A 17,343-nucleotide genomic window follows, 5' to 3' on the forward strand; every position below is an offset into this window, starting at 1 on the left:
CATCTGTAGGCAAAAGTCTGCATTTGTTTTTTCTTCTAGCCTGAACATTTGTGGGGAAACCAAAGCAATGTCTGTAGAGCTGCCCAAATGTTGACAGACCAAGAATTACTGATAATTTTGTGACTCTGCCCCGGAAGTCCCCTCCAACATAGCTCTGATCTTTGCATATGTCTTTGAATCTTGTGGAAAGAAAAAGCAGAAATTCCACATAATTCCGCACCAGATACTGCCAAAAGATAATAAAACATGTCAGCTATTAACCACGGGCTGCATATTTTATAACTGACACAGAAATGAAAAAGAATTAGAAAATATACCTAAGAAGATAATTCACCCAGATGATATTCTTCTCATTTGCGTTCTTGGCATTAATAGCTATGGTGGCACTAGACTGTATCCAAATATATCCTCCATTCTTCTGCATCCAACGATAGTACTTCGTCACACACTGGCCCTTATTCAGCACTGGGGGAAGAAAACAAAACAAATGGAAGGTATTGTGTATTAGGACTGGGACCAAATGATAATCATCCCGGTAAAACCGCCAGCTTAGAAAGGGGAGGTCCCGCACTAATCCAGGGGTGCCCTTCTGTATGCTTAATGTATAATGCCATTAGTAGGACAAATAAAATCAACAATTCAGTGGAGCGAGGGTTACTAGCATTTGTAGCAAGACTTTATTCCATTTTGGGCAGCCATGGTGTGAAGGAAAGAATAAAGGGACTACAAATCTTGTTGGCTCACAGAATACCTAATGTGGTGTGGATATTGTCAATGGGTTTGACGTCAGACACTAACAAAGGAAAATGTGTATGTGATTTATTCATAGCTGCGAGGTAGATCTCTTTGAGATTCCAGATATTTGAATGGTTCCGAAGATGCTTCACCCCTGTCTTTGATCATTTCACCTCAGTGCAAGCAATATCAACCAGTGTCCTCACACATCTGTTCCTTTTGATCTTGTCTAGCAGAATTTACAGTCCATGTATGAACAAAATTTACATTGGTCAGTCAGGGGAAATTCTGGTGAGACTTTCCTGAATGTTGGGACAAAATAAATTCCCCGACCAAGTCAGAGAGAAGCACTAGCCTGAGGGAGGCACAGAATTGACTTGGCTAGAGCCAAACAGAGTGACAGCTCCACACAGGCTCTGAAATATGGCCCCAAATGAAGGAACAAGTAAAAACAATCAGTAATGTGAAACGGTGCCATTAAATACCCACTGAAGGAGAGCTTTAAAATGCAGATGTTAAAAATGATACTTTAACCAAAATCTTGCCAAGTTGAAATTGATTTGATTTGTATCTGGGTACTCCTGAGCTAGTAAAAGGGGAAAGTGCAGTAAATCATCCCCAGAAATAAAGTGCTATGGAAAGGAATGGTTTAAAAGGATGCCGGAAACGTGCAAAACCTGCTGTTATTACTTGGCTAGGAATCTCAGCAACTCCACACCCCCGAAAAAGCGCGCCAGCTGGTTGGCCACTAGAGGGCAGTGTGCACTCGTCCACGTTGCCCACTTTTTGGCATGTCCTTGTCTCCGTCTGCTAAAATGAAAAACCTCTAACTGCTGTAATAAATTTGGCTAAATTAGCTGCTAAATGGTTATCTCAAGTAATATGTATTTGCATTAATCATCTTGCTCTAAACCAGAACAAGCCAGAGTCCTAAAGACGTAGTAAATTCATATTGTCCATTTAATTACGGCTAATAAGTGCTTCATATACAATAGTTTCATGAAGTACATTTTGATTTTTTTTGGGGGGGGGTTGGATGGGTAAAGGGAAGTCACTTTGGAAAAGAGCTGTGTTTTAAGGCTGTTGAAGCTCATCCGTCGTGTCTAAGCCATTCCTCCTGGCTCCAAAAGTGATAAAAAATCAACCTGCCCGTATTCTATCCATAAACATGTACACTTCGATGTTTTTCTCCCAGTCTCCCCTTTTCTCACAGTGCATTGAATGGGTGGTTGTAAAATTTAATAATTACGTCTTAACAGGTGCTTGAAAAAAGATTTGCTTTGATGTGTGTTTCAAAAAGTGGCAAGCACTATTCTGAAACTATTCAACAGTTGAGGGTATTTTTAAGGCCCGGAACTGTCACACCTTCTCTTGGTGGCGGGGCTCCACAGGTAGCATTGTACTCTTCTTGTGTCGGCAATTGTAAGTTCTGCCATTCTGCATGCATGGCTTCCCAGGCTACAAAACTGCGTGGTGAAGCTGAAAGCAGTGAAATACTAACTCTGCCATACAGCTCTTCTGTCAAACCATTGTTGCATGCAACAAGATGTGCTTTTATTCAAATCCTCTCAACCTGGTTAACTATTAATAGAGGAATGACGGGTTATGAAATTCTGCCCACTATTTTCATGGAGAAAAACTTCTAGCACCCCAATCAGCGGTTGGTGCATAATTCTATCTGCTGTGTATCTGGAGAAAGGAAGAATTTCAAAGGGTTCTAGGATTGTTGACGAGGGAAAGAGACTAAGGAGCCCCTTTTTAGAATCCCATGAAGAAAACACTGAGGTGGTAGGCCGGAGAAGCCCAGCCCGTCTGGGGATTGCGGTCTGGAATGTGACCCTACATAGGCAAAATTAAAAAATTATCCCCAGAACCAGACTACAGTGCACAGAAAGGGGGGCAGCGTGAGAAAGGAATTGTAAAGTTAAATGAGAATTGGCAGGATCCACATAAAGATTACCCCCACCCCCATTCCTTATAATACCTTCTCTTACTTAAAAACAAACAAAGAAACGAAATCTCAGTTCTGAAATGCACAGCCAGCAAAACATCTGCCTCCTTGGTGGGCTCCACGTACGTGCTGTGAAGGGGGCTGAAAGACTGATGAGAGGGTGTCGTCTTTTGGAGTGAAGGCAATAGGACGCTGGGTCTGATTAAAGTGCATCTGTTTCCTGAGAATAAACACAAATATACTAGGGCCCATGAATCCGTTAATGCAGCCTTCTTCATCACCCAGGCCAAGGGCTGTCTAGCAAAGAGAGGAGATCGAACTCAGAGAGGCAGGCTTGGTAGGTCTTCATGTGCGGAAGTGGTTGTGGAAGGACTGACGGGGAAGGGTGGGCGCCCCCTCAGGCTCCTTGGGAAGTCAGGCAGCTATGTGAGTGCCTTCATTTGCTGTGGTGAACACCCCAAAGCAGGTCCAGGAACCCCTCGTGGTCGACTGAAGAAAAAAAGTTTGACCTAATCCATTCACTTGCCCTGGGCCAGCCTGACAAAACCAGTCCTGAGAGGTAAAGGTCCATTCTGGCCTGGACACAGATTATGACTGTTTCCTGAAGATGAGTGTTTTCTGAATGAGACCTCTGTGTGTCAGTGGGAAGCTAGATAGTGAGCGATAGGGCGCTGAGTTAGCTTCCACTATAGCAGGAAATGTTGACCAAAATATTGCCCCAGTTGTTTTTGTTGTCCAGGAGGTCCCATAAAAAGAAATATCGATGGAATTTTGCTTCCTTTAAAATGAACAAGGAGTAATTTTTGCTTGGGGCTCCAGAATATAAATTTATGACTTTGGGATGAAGCTTCTTGCTTTAAAAAAAAAAAAAACAAAATCTTACTGGCAAATCAGTTGGATCATTCCAGCTGCGCCAGAGGCAGGATCTGACAGCTTTTTCTGAGCTCATGTGGTCCTAATCAGCTCAAGAAGAAAAGCCACCTTGGTGCCAGTTTGAAAGAGATTTTTAGTTTGTAATAAATTAGACAACTTGAAAAACAGAAAAACTTTTTCACTTCTCTTTAATCCAAGGGCTGTTTTTATTTGTGAGTTTTAGCTTTAGATAACTGAGAAAAATGAGAGAATGTTTGTGTTGGGTTATTTCCTGAAATCCCTTTTGTGGGGAAAATCCAAAGAGCGCATGATGTAAGTTACTTGATATGGAAGTCCTTAAAAAAATAGCTAATTGTCCCTTGAAAAGAGATACACACTCAACAGACCAAAGACCTGAGGAGTAAATTCATAACACTGTGCTCAAACTATAAAGAGAAGAAGCACAGAGAGAAAGAAAATTTATTTACGTGGATCATAGTTTTCATTTTATACCATGATATGGTCTGAGTACTTTTAACACATAACCTGGCATCTGCCCTTTGATTTATCCCAAAGTTTGCTTTTTGATATCCAAAACTTTTGCTAGAGCAGCCTGTGTGTCGCTCACTGGATTCACTGATCACATCTCTAGATGTGATTCACTTACAACATCTCTAGAATTATGTCTTTAAAGTTGTACCAGAGGAACCGGTCTTTCTTTAAGGATCTCGCAACATCTCAATGGCCTTTTCTGAGCTCTTACAGGGCAATCATGAAGCTGCGGGGAGGATGGGTGCAGTTTTTCCCAGGTTCGCTTGCAATCTCGAATGTTCCCGGGCATAATTTGGAGCGCCTCTGCTACCACGCGAGAACTTGTTTCTTTTACTCTGAAGTCTAGGGCAGAACCAATCACTCTCAGTAGCTGTTGCTCTGAGGAGAACCAAGAAGCGGTCATCCGCACCGCCCCACCTTCCAGGCCAAAGGTGCCTGTGAGTTATAGACTGTGCTCTTCAGAGGACAGAGGTGAGCCCCACATTTGTGACAAGACTGTAACAAAAGAGACTTAGCTCCTCCCGGTTGAACTGCTGCAATCCTGCTTGGTTGGCAATTTTCGGCTATTAGTGTCCAAATATCACCCACCCCTAACGGTGAAGGGAGTGGCAAATACAGTTTAATCAAAAGAAAACTGCAGAGAACTTCCATTTTAGGACACGTGACCTGTTGTGTCAAACACACGCTTCCCCCTTTCCCTCCCCCAAAGGCTGGATGCTCAGTTTTATTGAATATTGTTCAAAAATGTCACCTGGTCTCTTGGTTTGAGCTTCGTGGCAGGCGTGCAAGAAATGTTGCGCTTGTGGAGGAAAACTCCTCTCCCCGCTAAACCTGACGGACTCTTGCTGAAGCGCACATCCATGGCTCAGCACACAGTCACCAAACAGAGGGATTTCAGTTTTCCTTGGGAAAACTTTGTCCACAGAAATAGACCGATGATTGAAAGGACATAAAGGAAGCCTGTGTCTGTGGCAGGAACATAATTCTGTTAGTAAATCAAAACAAATCAGTACAAGTTTGCCTTCAGAAATATGGAGAAAAAAAGAGAACATGGTCCCTTCCTGTTGGGCTGTTCTACCAAATCAAAGCCAAAGATTCTAAATAGTGAGTTACTTGTGTCTTCAAAAGAAGGAAGCAGTCTAATTCGGTTTGAAGAGGAGATGAACACATATCAAAAGCGGTCTTTTAGCGAAGTGTCTCACAAAAGGACATTTTAGGGGTTTGCATATGCATTAAAAAGCTGCAATACTTGGCGTATTCAGGTAAGTATAGAATAAATAGGAAATGGTGAGATCATCGGAGATTGCACACTTCACATTCACACAGCTGAACAAAGAGCTTCATTATCGTCATGGCGATATGAGGACGCATCTGTGGCGCCATTCACCCCTCCTGGAGGTACCTTCATCAGTGGCTGCAGAGAATGGAGAAGGGGTGCCTTCTCTCAGGAACTCCAGTGTTATTTCTGAATTCACTAATATGGAGGGTGTGCAAGTAAGGGGGTGTGTGCGCTAGAATCACACTTTCGACTTAACACCCACAGTTGGGTGCTTAGCTGTAGCCACTGGTTTTCTTTCTACATTCACAAAACTGGCAGATGAAACATGAAAAAGAATACTGACTCTTTAATCTCTGCTTCTCCACCTAAGGCCCAAGGCAGGCTGACAGGGAACTTCATTCTGGAAACAAGACTTTTTTTTTTTTTTTAATTCTGGATTACTTTTTCTTCTGCTTTTGAAAACTGTGGGCTATAGGGGAATGAACCTGACATAGACTTAAAACAGGAACAAGTTTCTTTATCTAAAAGTTCTAGTCCTTGATGCTTACAGGAAGGTCATTTTCAAAACCCACAGAAACAGCATTAGAGGCAGAAACTGTGCGTGAAGCGCTTTATTTACTTGTAACACAGACCGTTTTTCATTTGGAACTGCTCATAGGATCAACCAAGGCTTTGATGCTGTGCAGACTTTCCTATAGATTTTGCAATTAGTGAGTTAGATGTCTTAAATAGCAGACATCCACAAATTGGTTTTCAATGTGTGTGCGTGTGTGTGTGTGTGTGTGTGTGTGTGTGTGTGTGTGTGTGTGTGTGAATCTCTGTGCTGAGCAATATTTGGTAAAGTTTAATGATATTTGGTACTTAACGTGAGTTACGAGCTTGAGGACAGAAGACCTGTGGATGTTCCGTGAATGACGATGCATCATCTATGGATTTTCCCCCTAATACACTAATGACAGGCCCTGCTTGAGTTGCTATCTGTGTGATTTATAACCTCAGAAGAGGTTTTTTCCTATACCACTGCCAATTGATAGATTTTTATTAACTGTTAATATTGAATCATGCAGAGAAAACTTTTCATTGATTTCGGACATGTCAATTTGTTAAGTTTAAAAAATAAGTTCTCCTTTTCTTCGTGATAATGTACTGAATTGGAGACCAAGCCTTTTTTTTTTTAAAAAAAATTTTTTTTTTTTTAACATTTATTTATTTTTGGGACAGAGAGAGACAGAGCATGAACGGGGGAGGGGCAGAGAGAGAGGGAGACACAGAACCGGAAACAGGCTCCAGGCTCCGAGCCATCAGCCCAGAGCCCGACGCGGGGCTCGAACTCACGGACCGCGAGATCGTGACCTGGCTGAAGTCGGACGCTTAACCGACTACGCCACCCAGGCGCCCCAGAGACCAAGCCTTTTAAACACTGATGGTATCCTGTTCTAGGACAGGAAAGATCAAAGTGATGGTTGGCATGAGTGACATTTGAGATCTCAGATTTTTTTTCAAGCCTGCTTTCAGTTCAGCCAGAGTTTCTGTACCACTCATTCCTGTTCTTCTTGACCTAAAATAGTCAGCGACGGTATCTCTTAGCCCTTAAACTTAAAATTTTTTTTTGGTGGGGATTTGCTATATAAAGGGAAACCGTGAACTCTTGAACGTGGAAATAAGAAAAATTTACAGCTAGGAAGTGAAGGAAATGGTGGATTTATTCACTCAATACTCCTTTGAGTGCCTACTCTGTGCGAGGCACTGGGGGATCTCAAAGTAAGCAAAATTAGGTGGTGGCCCTGTCCCCCTTTTAGCCTCAGTCACGGTAATTCCATTCCTTACCAGTGATTGGTTTAGGTTTGGAATATGGTGAAACGCTGGACAGGGAGACCCACAGGGAGGTCTCTCTCTTGTTGGGAATTAATGGGAAAGTTTCCTTTATTCTGAAAAAAGGACTTACCTCAATGTGCCTTTCTATGGGAGACAGATAGTTGGCATTTTCACTAAGAAACTTAAAACCGTGGTCACTCTTAGGGCAAGTGGTATGGGGGTCTGACCTGGCCTGGGTGAATCTTTTACCTCCCTTTAAAAATGAAGTAGTGGCAAGGTTAAGCTGGAATGTAGGCAGAACTAAAAAAAGGTAAAAGGATGAGGTTGGATCTTAGATTTATTTTATGTCTCTTGTGGACCCTGTGTTTCTGGATGGGGTTGTTTTATGAAGCGCACTAAACATCTTGAACAAGAGATAGATGAGTAGTGAGGCATAGGTACACAGAAACCAATGTTTGGTAAAAACAGGAGTATTTAAAGGAGCCCAGACAAGTTTCATTTGTTCACCTATGGTGTAGATTTTCAGAAACCGAGATACTTGGTTGTGAAAATGTTACAGATGCTCCCCTGTAGCAGGTATCGTTGATTGTCCACTGGACAGCTATTCTTTTTTTTTTTTTTTTCTCCCAGTGTTATTTAGAAATAATGGACGTACATCCCTGTGTGAGTTTAAACACACAGCATGATGGTTTGATTTACATAGATGATGAAACAATGATTTCAACAGGATCAGCTCACATTCATCTTCTCATATAGGTAAAATAAGAAGAGAAAGAGGGAGAAAGGAAAGCAATGTGCTCCTTTTGAACTCTTAAGATCTACTCCCGACAACTCTCCTCTAGCTCCTGCAGCAGTCATCATGTTGCGTATTCAACGGCTTTTCTATCACTTCTCTCCCAAGTCCCAGTGGGGACGAACTTTGATTGTTTAAACCAGTCATGGCAATTCCATCTGGTGGGTGACTCTGGCATGGGCATTTGATGAAATGCTGGGCAATGAGACATAAGGGGGCTCCTCTCTCCTGGAGGGCCTCTAAGAGTATTTTCTTTCAAGAATGAACACAAAATAGTGACTGACCCTTTCCTGACTTTGGACATTGTCTTGTGGGGAACTGGTGATGGGCAGTGCCACAGCTGTCTTTGGGTCATGAAGAGAAACTTGAGACGATTACAGAGAAAGCTGAACTCCTTTTTGCCTGGGTTTTCTGTTACTTGTAACCAGATACATTCTAGTTGATGTGCCCCACCAAAAATTCTAGGAAGCCAGAGGGGATGTGGAGTTCATAAAGAGGTTCAAATGACCCGATCCTTAGTTAACACTAAATTAATGTAAAAACCACTGTAATGTTTATTTTTGAGAGAAAGAGAGAGACAGAGCGCAAGCAGGGGAGGGGCAGAGAGAGAGGGAGACACAGAATCCGAAGCAGGCTCCAGGCTCTGAGCTGTCAGCACAGAGCCCGACGTGGGGTTCGAACCCACAAACTGTGAGATCATGACCTGAGCTGAAGTCTGGCGCTCAACCGAGTGAGCCACCCAGGTGCCCCAATGTAAAAACCACTGTATGCTAAACACTTACACAAATTAAATCCTTATGTCACTCATTTGTGTTAAACAAGGAAAAGTTTGAGGTTTTCTGAGATAGTCAAGGTATCATTAAATCAACGTTTTAAGGAAAGTAGTTATATCACATATAATGGGGGGTGGGGGGAGAGGGGGCACCTGGGTGATGCTTGGGTGGCTCAGTTGGTTAAGCATCCAACTCTGGCTCAGGTTATGATCTCATAGTCCTTGAGCCTGTTTCACATTCTCTTTCTCTCTTCCCCCACCTCTTGTGTACCCGCACCCCCCCTCAAAAAACAAACATTAAAAAATTTAAAATAATTAAAACTTACAATGGCATCTTGTTCTTAATTTTGTATAAAGTACAAGAAGTAATGGAATTCATCGTATTTAGGTTGATTTAGGTTAAAATGGATGTTTTAGAAGTTTTTTTTTTTTTTTTTCTGAACGTGTTTTATAAGAGCAATGGGTCATTTTCTCTGAAATATCACGTGTTTCCTTTTATGGTAATAAAAGCAGCTACTAATTGAAATAGTAATAAGGAAAAGGATCCATGGATCCAAGGAAATAGTAATAAGGAAAAGGATCCATGGATCCAAGGATCCATGTTAGGATTTCATTAGAATAGATGAGTCCAATTGAAGTTCTGGCTTACTTCCTGGGCAGAGAGGAAAGATCGTGTGTGGTATCATTCTGTGTCCTTTTCTTTTTCTTTCTTTTCTTTTCTTTCTTTCTTTCTTTCTTTCTTTCTTTCTTTCTTTCTTTCTTTCTTTCTTTCTTTCTTTCTTTCACGTTTATTTTTTGAGAGACAGAGACAGAGTATGAGCTGGGAAGGGGACAGAGAGAGAGGGGGAGTCACAGATGCCGAAGCAGGCTCCAGGCTCCAAGCTGTCACCACAGAGCCTGATGCGGGGCTCGATCCCATGAACCATGAGATCATGACCTGAGCCTAAGTTGGTTGCCTAACTGACTGAGCCACCCAGGCACCCCCATTCTGTGTCCTTTTCTATGCTCTGGAATGTCCCTGACCCTACACCTCTGCCCATCTGCCACCTTGGCTTCTTGCCATCTTCTTTGAAGTTCCAGGGAAGATATGCTACCTCTGGAACCTCTCGTCCTCCCTTCCTGCCCCCCATCTCTGGGGTTTCAGTGTTTTGTTTATACGTCTCAACAGGAGCGCCTGGGTGGCTCAGTCGGTTGAGTGGCCAACTTCGACTTGGGCTGTCATGATCTCACGGTTCGTGGGTTCAAACCATGCGTCAGGCTCTGTGTTGACAGCTCAGTGCCTGGAGCCTGCTTCGGATTCTGTGTCTCCCCCTCTCTCTGCTCCTCCCCCACTCATGCTCTGTCTCTCCCTCTTTTTCTCTCTCTCAAAAATAAACAAACATTAAAATAAGATAAAAAAAACATGCATCTCAATAGTCCTCATTTTATGCCACCTTTCCAACATTGGTTGTTTTCATGCTATCGTCCCTACTAGTATGTAAGGTCCCTGAAGGTAGAGACCACATCTTAGTTATTTTTGAAAACTTACTGCAATACCACAAAGCTATACAGTAAGTACTCAGAGATTTTAGATGAACTTGAACAGGGGAAATTTTTGTATTCACATGTACAACAAGCACATGGAAAAAATGTTAACCTGGGGAAAAAACTGAAGACCTCCTTTTGCTTACATGTTGACGATTACTTCCATTTATACTCTCTTGAATATCAGTGGAGAAGGCTGATACCTGACATCTTTGTAAAGAAGTCCTTCTCTTTATCAAGTGATCACATACTTGTGTCATTTGAGCACTGACTGAGATACCCTCGGTAGCCAATTCCCTACTTCTATTTTACTGTTATTCACAAGATTCAGCCAACTGAAGAGGAAAATGAAGCCGTTAAGATTGTTAGTCAATTTGTATTTACTTCATGTAAGACAAGAATGCCTGCTAAATGCTAGTATAGTCCATCCTTCTCAAACGTTAACCTGAATGGGAGTCCACTGGGGATCTTGCGCACTGCAGATGAGGATTCAGTAAGCTGGGGGTAGGCCTGAAATTCTGCATTTCTATAAACGCAGGGGACCGAGGACACTCAGCTGATAGGCCCTTGCTGATCTCTGTTCTCTGCCTGCCTTTAGACTGGAAAAGCCAAAATCCATACTTCCTCAAAAAGAAAAAAAATAGACATAAAATAATACTGGCAATTCACTTCTACATAAAAACCTGACTTTATTTCTTCTCCACGTGAGCATCTTTTTTGGTTAATGGACAGGCACACGACGTGGGCTGACTTGGCTTCTGAAAAAAGTCTGACACGGTAGCTATTACATGTATTTCTTTTCATGGGCATTTCCATATTCATACGGAAGAAGAGGAAAAACTCATTTGCTTTGGGAAAAAGTCCAACCAATGATCAGGTTGCAGCTAAATCCCTGAAGGCCCAGCCCCGAAAAAGGCTAAGATCGAAAGATAGAAAAAAAAAGTCCCCTGTGCTATTTGCACTCGGCCCACCCACCAAACTTTGTGCCTTCCTTTCTCCCTTCATTGCAGCTTCCTTTACTGTGTGCAATGGCTGCATACCCAAATCAACAATTAAATTCCCCCTTTGTTTGCGTGGCAGATGACAAATGCATGGAGGACATCTTGTGTTTCCGAGGCAGGCAGGGCACTTACTTTGATTGATGCTCGGTTGTGGAAAAAAATGAGCTGGGAAGGAATTACAATGGAGGGCCTGCAGACTGGAAGGGGATATACTAATTAGTCCTGCATTAAGCAGTCGGCTTGCATTTGGCGATGAGACGCCTTCAGGAGGGAAGCGTAGGGGTTATTGATGCAAAACAGCATGCATTGCATTATGCCAGGTAGCTGTGTATTACTTTTGTCAAGAAGGATAAAATTTTGTAATTGAGAAATAAATGCTTAGGCCACTGTATTTTTTTTCTTTTTTAACATCCTCCAAATATATTGGGCAGCCCATCCTTTTGTAATTCAACGAGATCTTGTAGACAAGGCAGAAGTCCTTCTTTCTTTGTGAAATAACTCTTACAGAGTTCCTTCATCCTGGTTAAGGTTCTAGGAAGGGAAAACTGCTACCAGTTCTATACTTTCTGGCTCCTTTTCTCTAAAGTCCCACGGCTGCAGAGCCCTGAGCCTTGCTAGTGGAGCACGACATTGTAAAGGGAAGTTTCTCTCTGCCACTCTTTCCAGGTTTTAGAAACGTTGCCGATTTGACCTGGAAAGGACCCCAGGGGTATCTCAAGACAAATTCAGCAACTTCTATAGACAGAAGGCTGGACTAAAAGGGACGAAAGAGAGATGCAAAACATGTTTCTCGGTTCGGTTTAGCATTTGTGGTTTGCCCTTCTATTTTGGGCTAAAGGCAGGGCGAGAGTACTAGATGGCTGCACTAGCTAACTGGGATTTGGGACTCCGGGGAGACCTGATTGGTCACCTTCAGGCCAATACCTCCTGAGCAATGGAGAAGTGGAGAGTGTGATAGGCAAAGATGCTCAAATAATTGCTTATATGAGTAGTTTAAAATTCAAACCGTGAAATGGTGATTTGGTCAATTTGGCTTGGAGAATCAGTGAAATTGGGTTCAATGACTCCAGTAAGGTGGCGTAAGGGAAACAAATCAGAGGGGTCTTTGGTCACAGTGTGAAAGAAGAGGGCCTACAACCCCCTTGGTTTTAGAATCCCAGTAGGATTTCACTCACCCACCATGTTGGTAAGGATAATGCGATTCTTACTGATTCTTTATGTGGGAAGCTAGTGTGAACTATCGGGCCACTCATGTTGACTTGGTGGGAGAGTGAGTGGTCCGGAGTTCTTGGTTCAACTGATGAAAGTTGTCAATTCCTGATGGAGCTGAGATTCCCCTCTACTTTTCTTATTCTAGAGACAAGTTCATCTATGGATTTACAGATGCCTAAGCTAGGAGAAAGATATAAGTGATAAAAATAGCATTCTGAGTTCTCAAAGACTATTGAGTCTTTTATTTTAAAGTTTTATCTGTAAACCGGAGTGTAAGACAGATATCAAGCTATCGGAAATATCAGATGGCTAAAACCTGCCTTTCATGCACAGAAACAGGAATTGTGCCAATAGCTCTAGGAAGAAAAGCTAAATAGTTAATGTAGTTTATTTTTTAACCAGCCCTTTGTTTTAGAATTCTATCTTATTCCTGAGCCGATTCTCTGTCACCATGACCTTCTCCCGCCAAGAAGGTACAGTTGAGGCATCCTTCAGTAATAGCCTAGGGCTTTGGACGAGCAGGATACTGCACTGGCATTTTGCCTTTTCTTCCAATGTTTACACAACCAAGACTTATTACATGCTCTGTCATTTTGTTACTGGGCTGGCTTTGGTTTGAGAATTAGGTAAACATCAGACATTCCATCACACAATTTTAGACTCAATCTTACTTTATAATGATGTTAATGTTTATTGTACAAAGCGAGATGCATTTGTATATTTTAGCATTTTATTTCAGTCACAGAATGCAAAACCTGACATTGGCATCAGTTTGATTTGTGTGTGTGTGTGTGTGTGTGTGTGTGATTGAAGATATTAAGCACTACAAGAACGTTGAAATTTCAATCTGATTAGGATCAAAATTCTTCAGGATCAAAACACTCCTTTTCCTCCCCCTACAGTTTTACTAATTGTGTGCTACTTGACATTGTGGAGTTATTCCACAGCATGATAGCTAAATATGTGAAGTGTATTTTACTGTGCAGAATTATCAGCTCATTTTATTTGTTTTTCATGTGTTTGAGGTTATTAAAAGAACTTAAAATTAGAAGTCGTGTGTATGAGTTGAAAGAGTGAACTCAATCATTGTTAGTAGGCTAAATCATAAAGCAGTAGCCAGTATGTCAATATCAAGTAATGAAAAAAATCACAGAATTTAAAAGCATACCTTCTCTGTTTATTAGTTGGCAAGATACCAGAAAAATTAGGAGACTAGTACAATAGTGAATGGTGGAGTTGTTTATTTTCAGCACTCTCAAATTATTCTGGTTACTGAAAATGAGATAAAAGTAGATTGGAAAGAATGGCATCAAACATATTTGTTGGAGACCTCTGCTTCATGGGAAGAAATGAATTGCCCTAGCTCACTGTTCCTGAGGAATTGTGTTTCTTCAAGCTGTAAATCAAATCCCAGAGAGATAGCATGACGTTTTCCAAATAATAACTGAGGATGACATAGTTCTTTTTTGTCAGCATCAGGTTTCTGAAGTTAGACCTCAATTAAGATTCCAAAATGAAAAAGCACCCTTCACCCCCCACACGCATGGTGCATGACAGTGTCCTAAAAACAGTATATTCATTTTTAAAGTCTGGATCTCTGGCATATATCGGTCCAAAAATGTATCTATAGCCTTCTCCAAAGATCCTGATTTTTCTCCATTTTCTCTAAATTCCCAGCTACAAAGAACCTGATGTTTCTTTTCAGGAAGCAGCAGCATCATTTTTTTCCCCCAATTAATTGAAGAGCCATCTGCTTCTGCGATGCACAACACCCATTCATTCTTAGCAACAAGTGTGTTCCCCAAATCCCTGGTGTGCAATACCAAGGCACGCACTCAGTGTTGGGAGTAGAATCTGCTGGAGAGCAGCCTTGCAGGCAGGCTTTTCCCAGAGACGTGATGTATACAAAATTTGACACTGAACTTGGTCCCACATCAGTGTTGCTAATGCACGGTTAAAAGGCAGTACAAGATGCTCACACTTCGAGAATTTGGCGGGCTTACTGTCTTGCCATTATGCTTTTGAAGATGCAAGTTTAAAATGAGCAAACAACAGCAAAGGGCAGGACAGACCTGAGACAGCTCTCCTCAACCATGGCAAGAAAGCGGGGGGGGGGGGAAGTAAATTACAAAGGCCACCCGGCTAGCATTTCTACATAAAACCTTGATTGTCACGCTGTAGTATTTCATTGGTGGCCCCTTGCCTGTATTTAAAACCAGAGTTTTGGACCTGGCCAGAACACCATGGGTCCTTCTTTCTTCCAATGCCAAAAAAGGTACCTTGGGTATCAGCTTGTGAGTCAGGAGCTGGGAACCAGACTCAAACAGCTGAGATGAGTTTCCCTCTCCTGGGAGTTGGGAGACTGAGGGAAGTTTTCCTCTGAATAACCCTCTTTCCAGAAATACAGTGAAAAGACACTGCCTTTGAGAGCTGCTGTATCCACACGACGTGCTCTGCCACTGTGTCCCAACTCCCCTGGGCCTCAGTTTTGCGGTTAGTCGAGTAGGAATTGTTAAAGTCTCTGGTCTATTTGAACTTGTCTTCTCCCTTGTATATCTTGAAACAGAGACCACACATTTCAGAGTGGTACTTGCTCTCTAGAAAATGAAAGGGTCAAGAAAGCACTTACGACAAAGGTTTTCCCATGGCTTTATGGGAGAGAGAGCACAAGAGAACACAAAATCCCGTGTGAGGGCCTAACCATCCAGCAATTTCTCTAGGCCTGAGGTCCAGCTTTCAATCTAATTCCCACACAGGTGGAAGTGATGTAGGTCTCACTTTTTCTCACTGTGTGCTGACAGTCATCTCAAATGCACACGGGAGACACGAACGGAAAAATCGGCACTGAAACCAAACAAGCATCGGAGAGCGATGATGCCAGCCAGGCTGTTCCCTCACACAGGAGGTACTTACGGTCCAAGTGACTGTGCCTGATGCCCTCGACGTCTTCGGCATGGATGAAATGGTAGCATCTCTTCCCTACAATGTCTACAGGGGTCAGATCCATATAATCGCTAATCCTGCAAAGAGAAGAAAATAGGCTGGAATTCAGAAAGGGGGAAGTACAGAAATTGTTCAATGACTTAGAAACACATCTACTTACAGTTTTCATTATACTACGGGTACCCACGAGGGCGTGGAACTTGGAGGGAAAACCCATTACAGACAAGATTATTTCTTTAACGGACAACAGACTTTTTCAAAAGTAGGAAATGTACGAGATGAAGCAACTGTGTTTAAATAATGAGACAGGTTTTTCTTTTTTTTTTTTTTTTGGCATCAGAATACACATTTAGACAACATAATTCCGTGAAATTATTGAGAATCAGTAACAATACAAGATCCTTATTAGAAGCCAAGATAATTCAAGGTTACATAATAAAATAAAAACATGTTATGTTTATACGGAATGATTAGAGACACCTTTCATTTAAACAGATTGGTCTTCTATTGGGTATTTCCATGAAAAAGGGCTTCAGCTGCTTCTTGGCACAAAGTCCAAATTGGCATTCAAGGGATATAATTTAAATGCTGAGACATACAGATGCCTGGGGGTATTATCTTTTTTAGTCTTAGTCATTTGGGAGCTCTGCTTTCACTCCTGGCCCTTTTAACTGGTACTTTGTGGTGGATTCCACACAGAAACTTTTAAACCATTTCAGCAGCTCTTCCAGGCTTGTGCTCGACAGTACGTGTGTGTAAGCCTGTGTCATTGATTGTCCAGACGTCAATGTCCTCGGGCGGGAGCACAGAAAAATGGAACAGAAATTGGAAAACATGTTGGAGGAATCTGCCTGATTTACACAAAGACGTCAAAATGTTTATTCTCCTCCTCCCTGTCCGGGTACAGGCTGGTTTTGGTCAGTCCAAAACAGAATCTATCTTTTGTTTAATGTATGTTCTTCACTGTCCCTGTGCTTTTTCTGGTTTATGGCTTACAATGTATCCAAATAGGAAGTGAGGCTTTAGAAATGACACATTTAAGAAACCTATGAGATCACTGTTGGAGAGTTCAGTCTGACCCCGAGGGCGGGGAAAGAAGGAACAAAACAAAAACAGCATAATGTGGAATAAGATTAAAATACGCTACCAGTGAGTGAACTTCTCAATGTCTAATATTAAACATTAAATAATATTTCTGGCCGAACAAGAATTCTTGGTAAGATGAGACTAAGCGGGGCAATATAAAGAATGTTTTTTCAGAACCCCATGGTTTTCTGGTACAAAACAGAGTAGTTGGTGTTTTCCTAAAACCATTAGCTGCTTTCCAAGCACAGTTTACACCCCCTTCCTGCAAATGAGTGAACAAAGATGTCATTAAAAGGCCCTCATTGGCGTTTCTGAAATTTGCCAGCTCCCTGAAAACATTAGATGTTGGCTTTGCCTGCGGCTGCGCTAAGGAATGCAGAGGAGAAGAATGGTTTGCAGAGGGAAAAATCGGCACTGAAACCAAACAAGCATCAGAGAGGGAGGGCACAGGGCTTGAGCTTCTAGTTAGCGATTCCCTAATTAAACAATAACCCTCCCCCTCTTCCTCCCCCTCCCCCCCCCCCCCAAGAAAAAGCCAGTCATACTTTAGGGAAGACATTCTCTAGTTTACTGTTTATTTGAATGAAATCCTTCAGAACCAGAGCCCTTTACCGTGGCGAACGTGACCAGCTCAGTGTTCAGAGACCTCTTAATACACATGTAGAAAGCCCCAGACCAGTCTGATGACCTATGTCAGGATTAGAATCCTAATGGCCCTTGGTACTGTGAGCCTCAGTTTCCTTATCTGTAAAAACAACTGAAGTGGTTGGGGAGGGGATGAACGAACGAAATGAAATGAACACAGCACAGTGCCTGGAATACAGGGTA

At 42.2% G+C, this 17,343-nt stretch overlaps 1 protein-coding gene and 1 long non-coding RNA gene across 14 annotated transcripts in view; one reads left to right on the plus strand and one right to left on the minus strand.

The window, feature by feature from the left end:
- LOC147580029 (uncharacterized) overlaps nt 1–17,343 on the plus strand; it is a 217,509-nt gene that overhangs the window by 80,886 nt on the left and 119,280 nt on the right. The gene's annotated exons all lie outside the window — the stretch shown is intronic.
- Nucleotides 1–17,343, minus strand: part of NPAS3 (neuronal PAS domain protein 3) — an 865,390-nt gene that overhangs the window by 9,630 nt on the left and 838,417 nt on the right. For all 10 annotated transcript variants that reach the window (XM_086709953.1, XM_086709952.1, XM_086709951.1 and 7 more), the window contains 2 exons: nt 15,400–15,506; nt 318–465 (listed from right to left, as the gene is read on the minus strand). In XM_086709953.1, coding sequence (XP_086566079.1) covers nt 318–465; nt 15,400–15,506 — 255 coding nt within the window. The remainder of the gene's footprint in view (nt 1–317; nt 466–15,399; nt 15,507–17,343) is intronic.

This window comes from Puma concolor, chromosome B3 (genome assembly GCF_028749965.1).
Source record: "Puma concolor isolate L17-30 chromosome B3, mPumCon1.1.hap2, whole genome shotgun sequence".
NCBI lineage: Eukaryota > Metazoa > Chordata > Mammalia > Carnivora > Felidae > Puma > Puma concolor.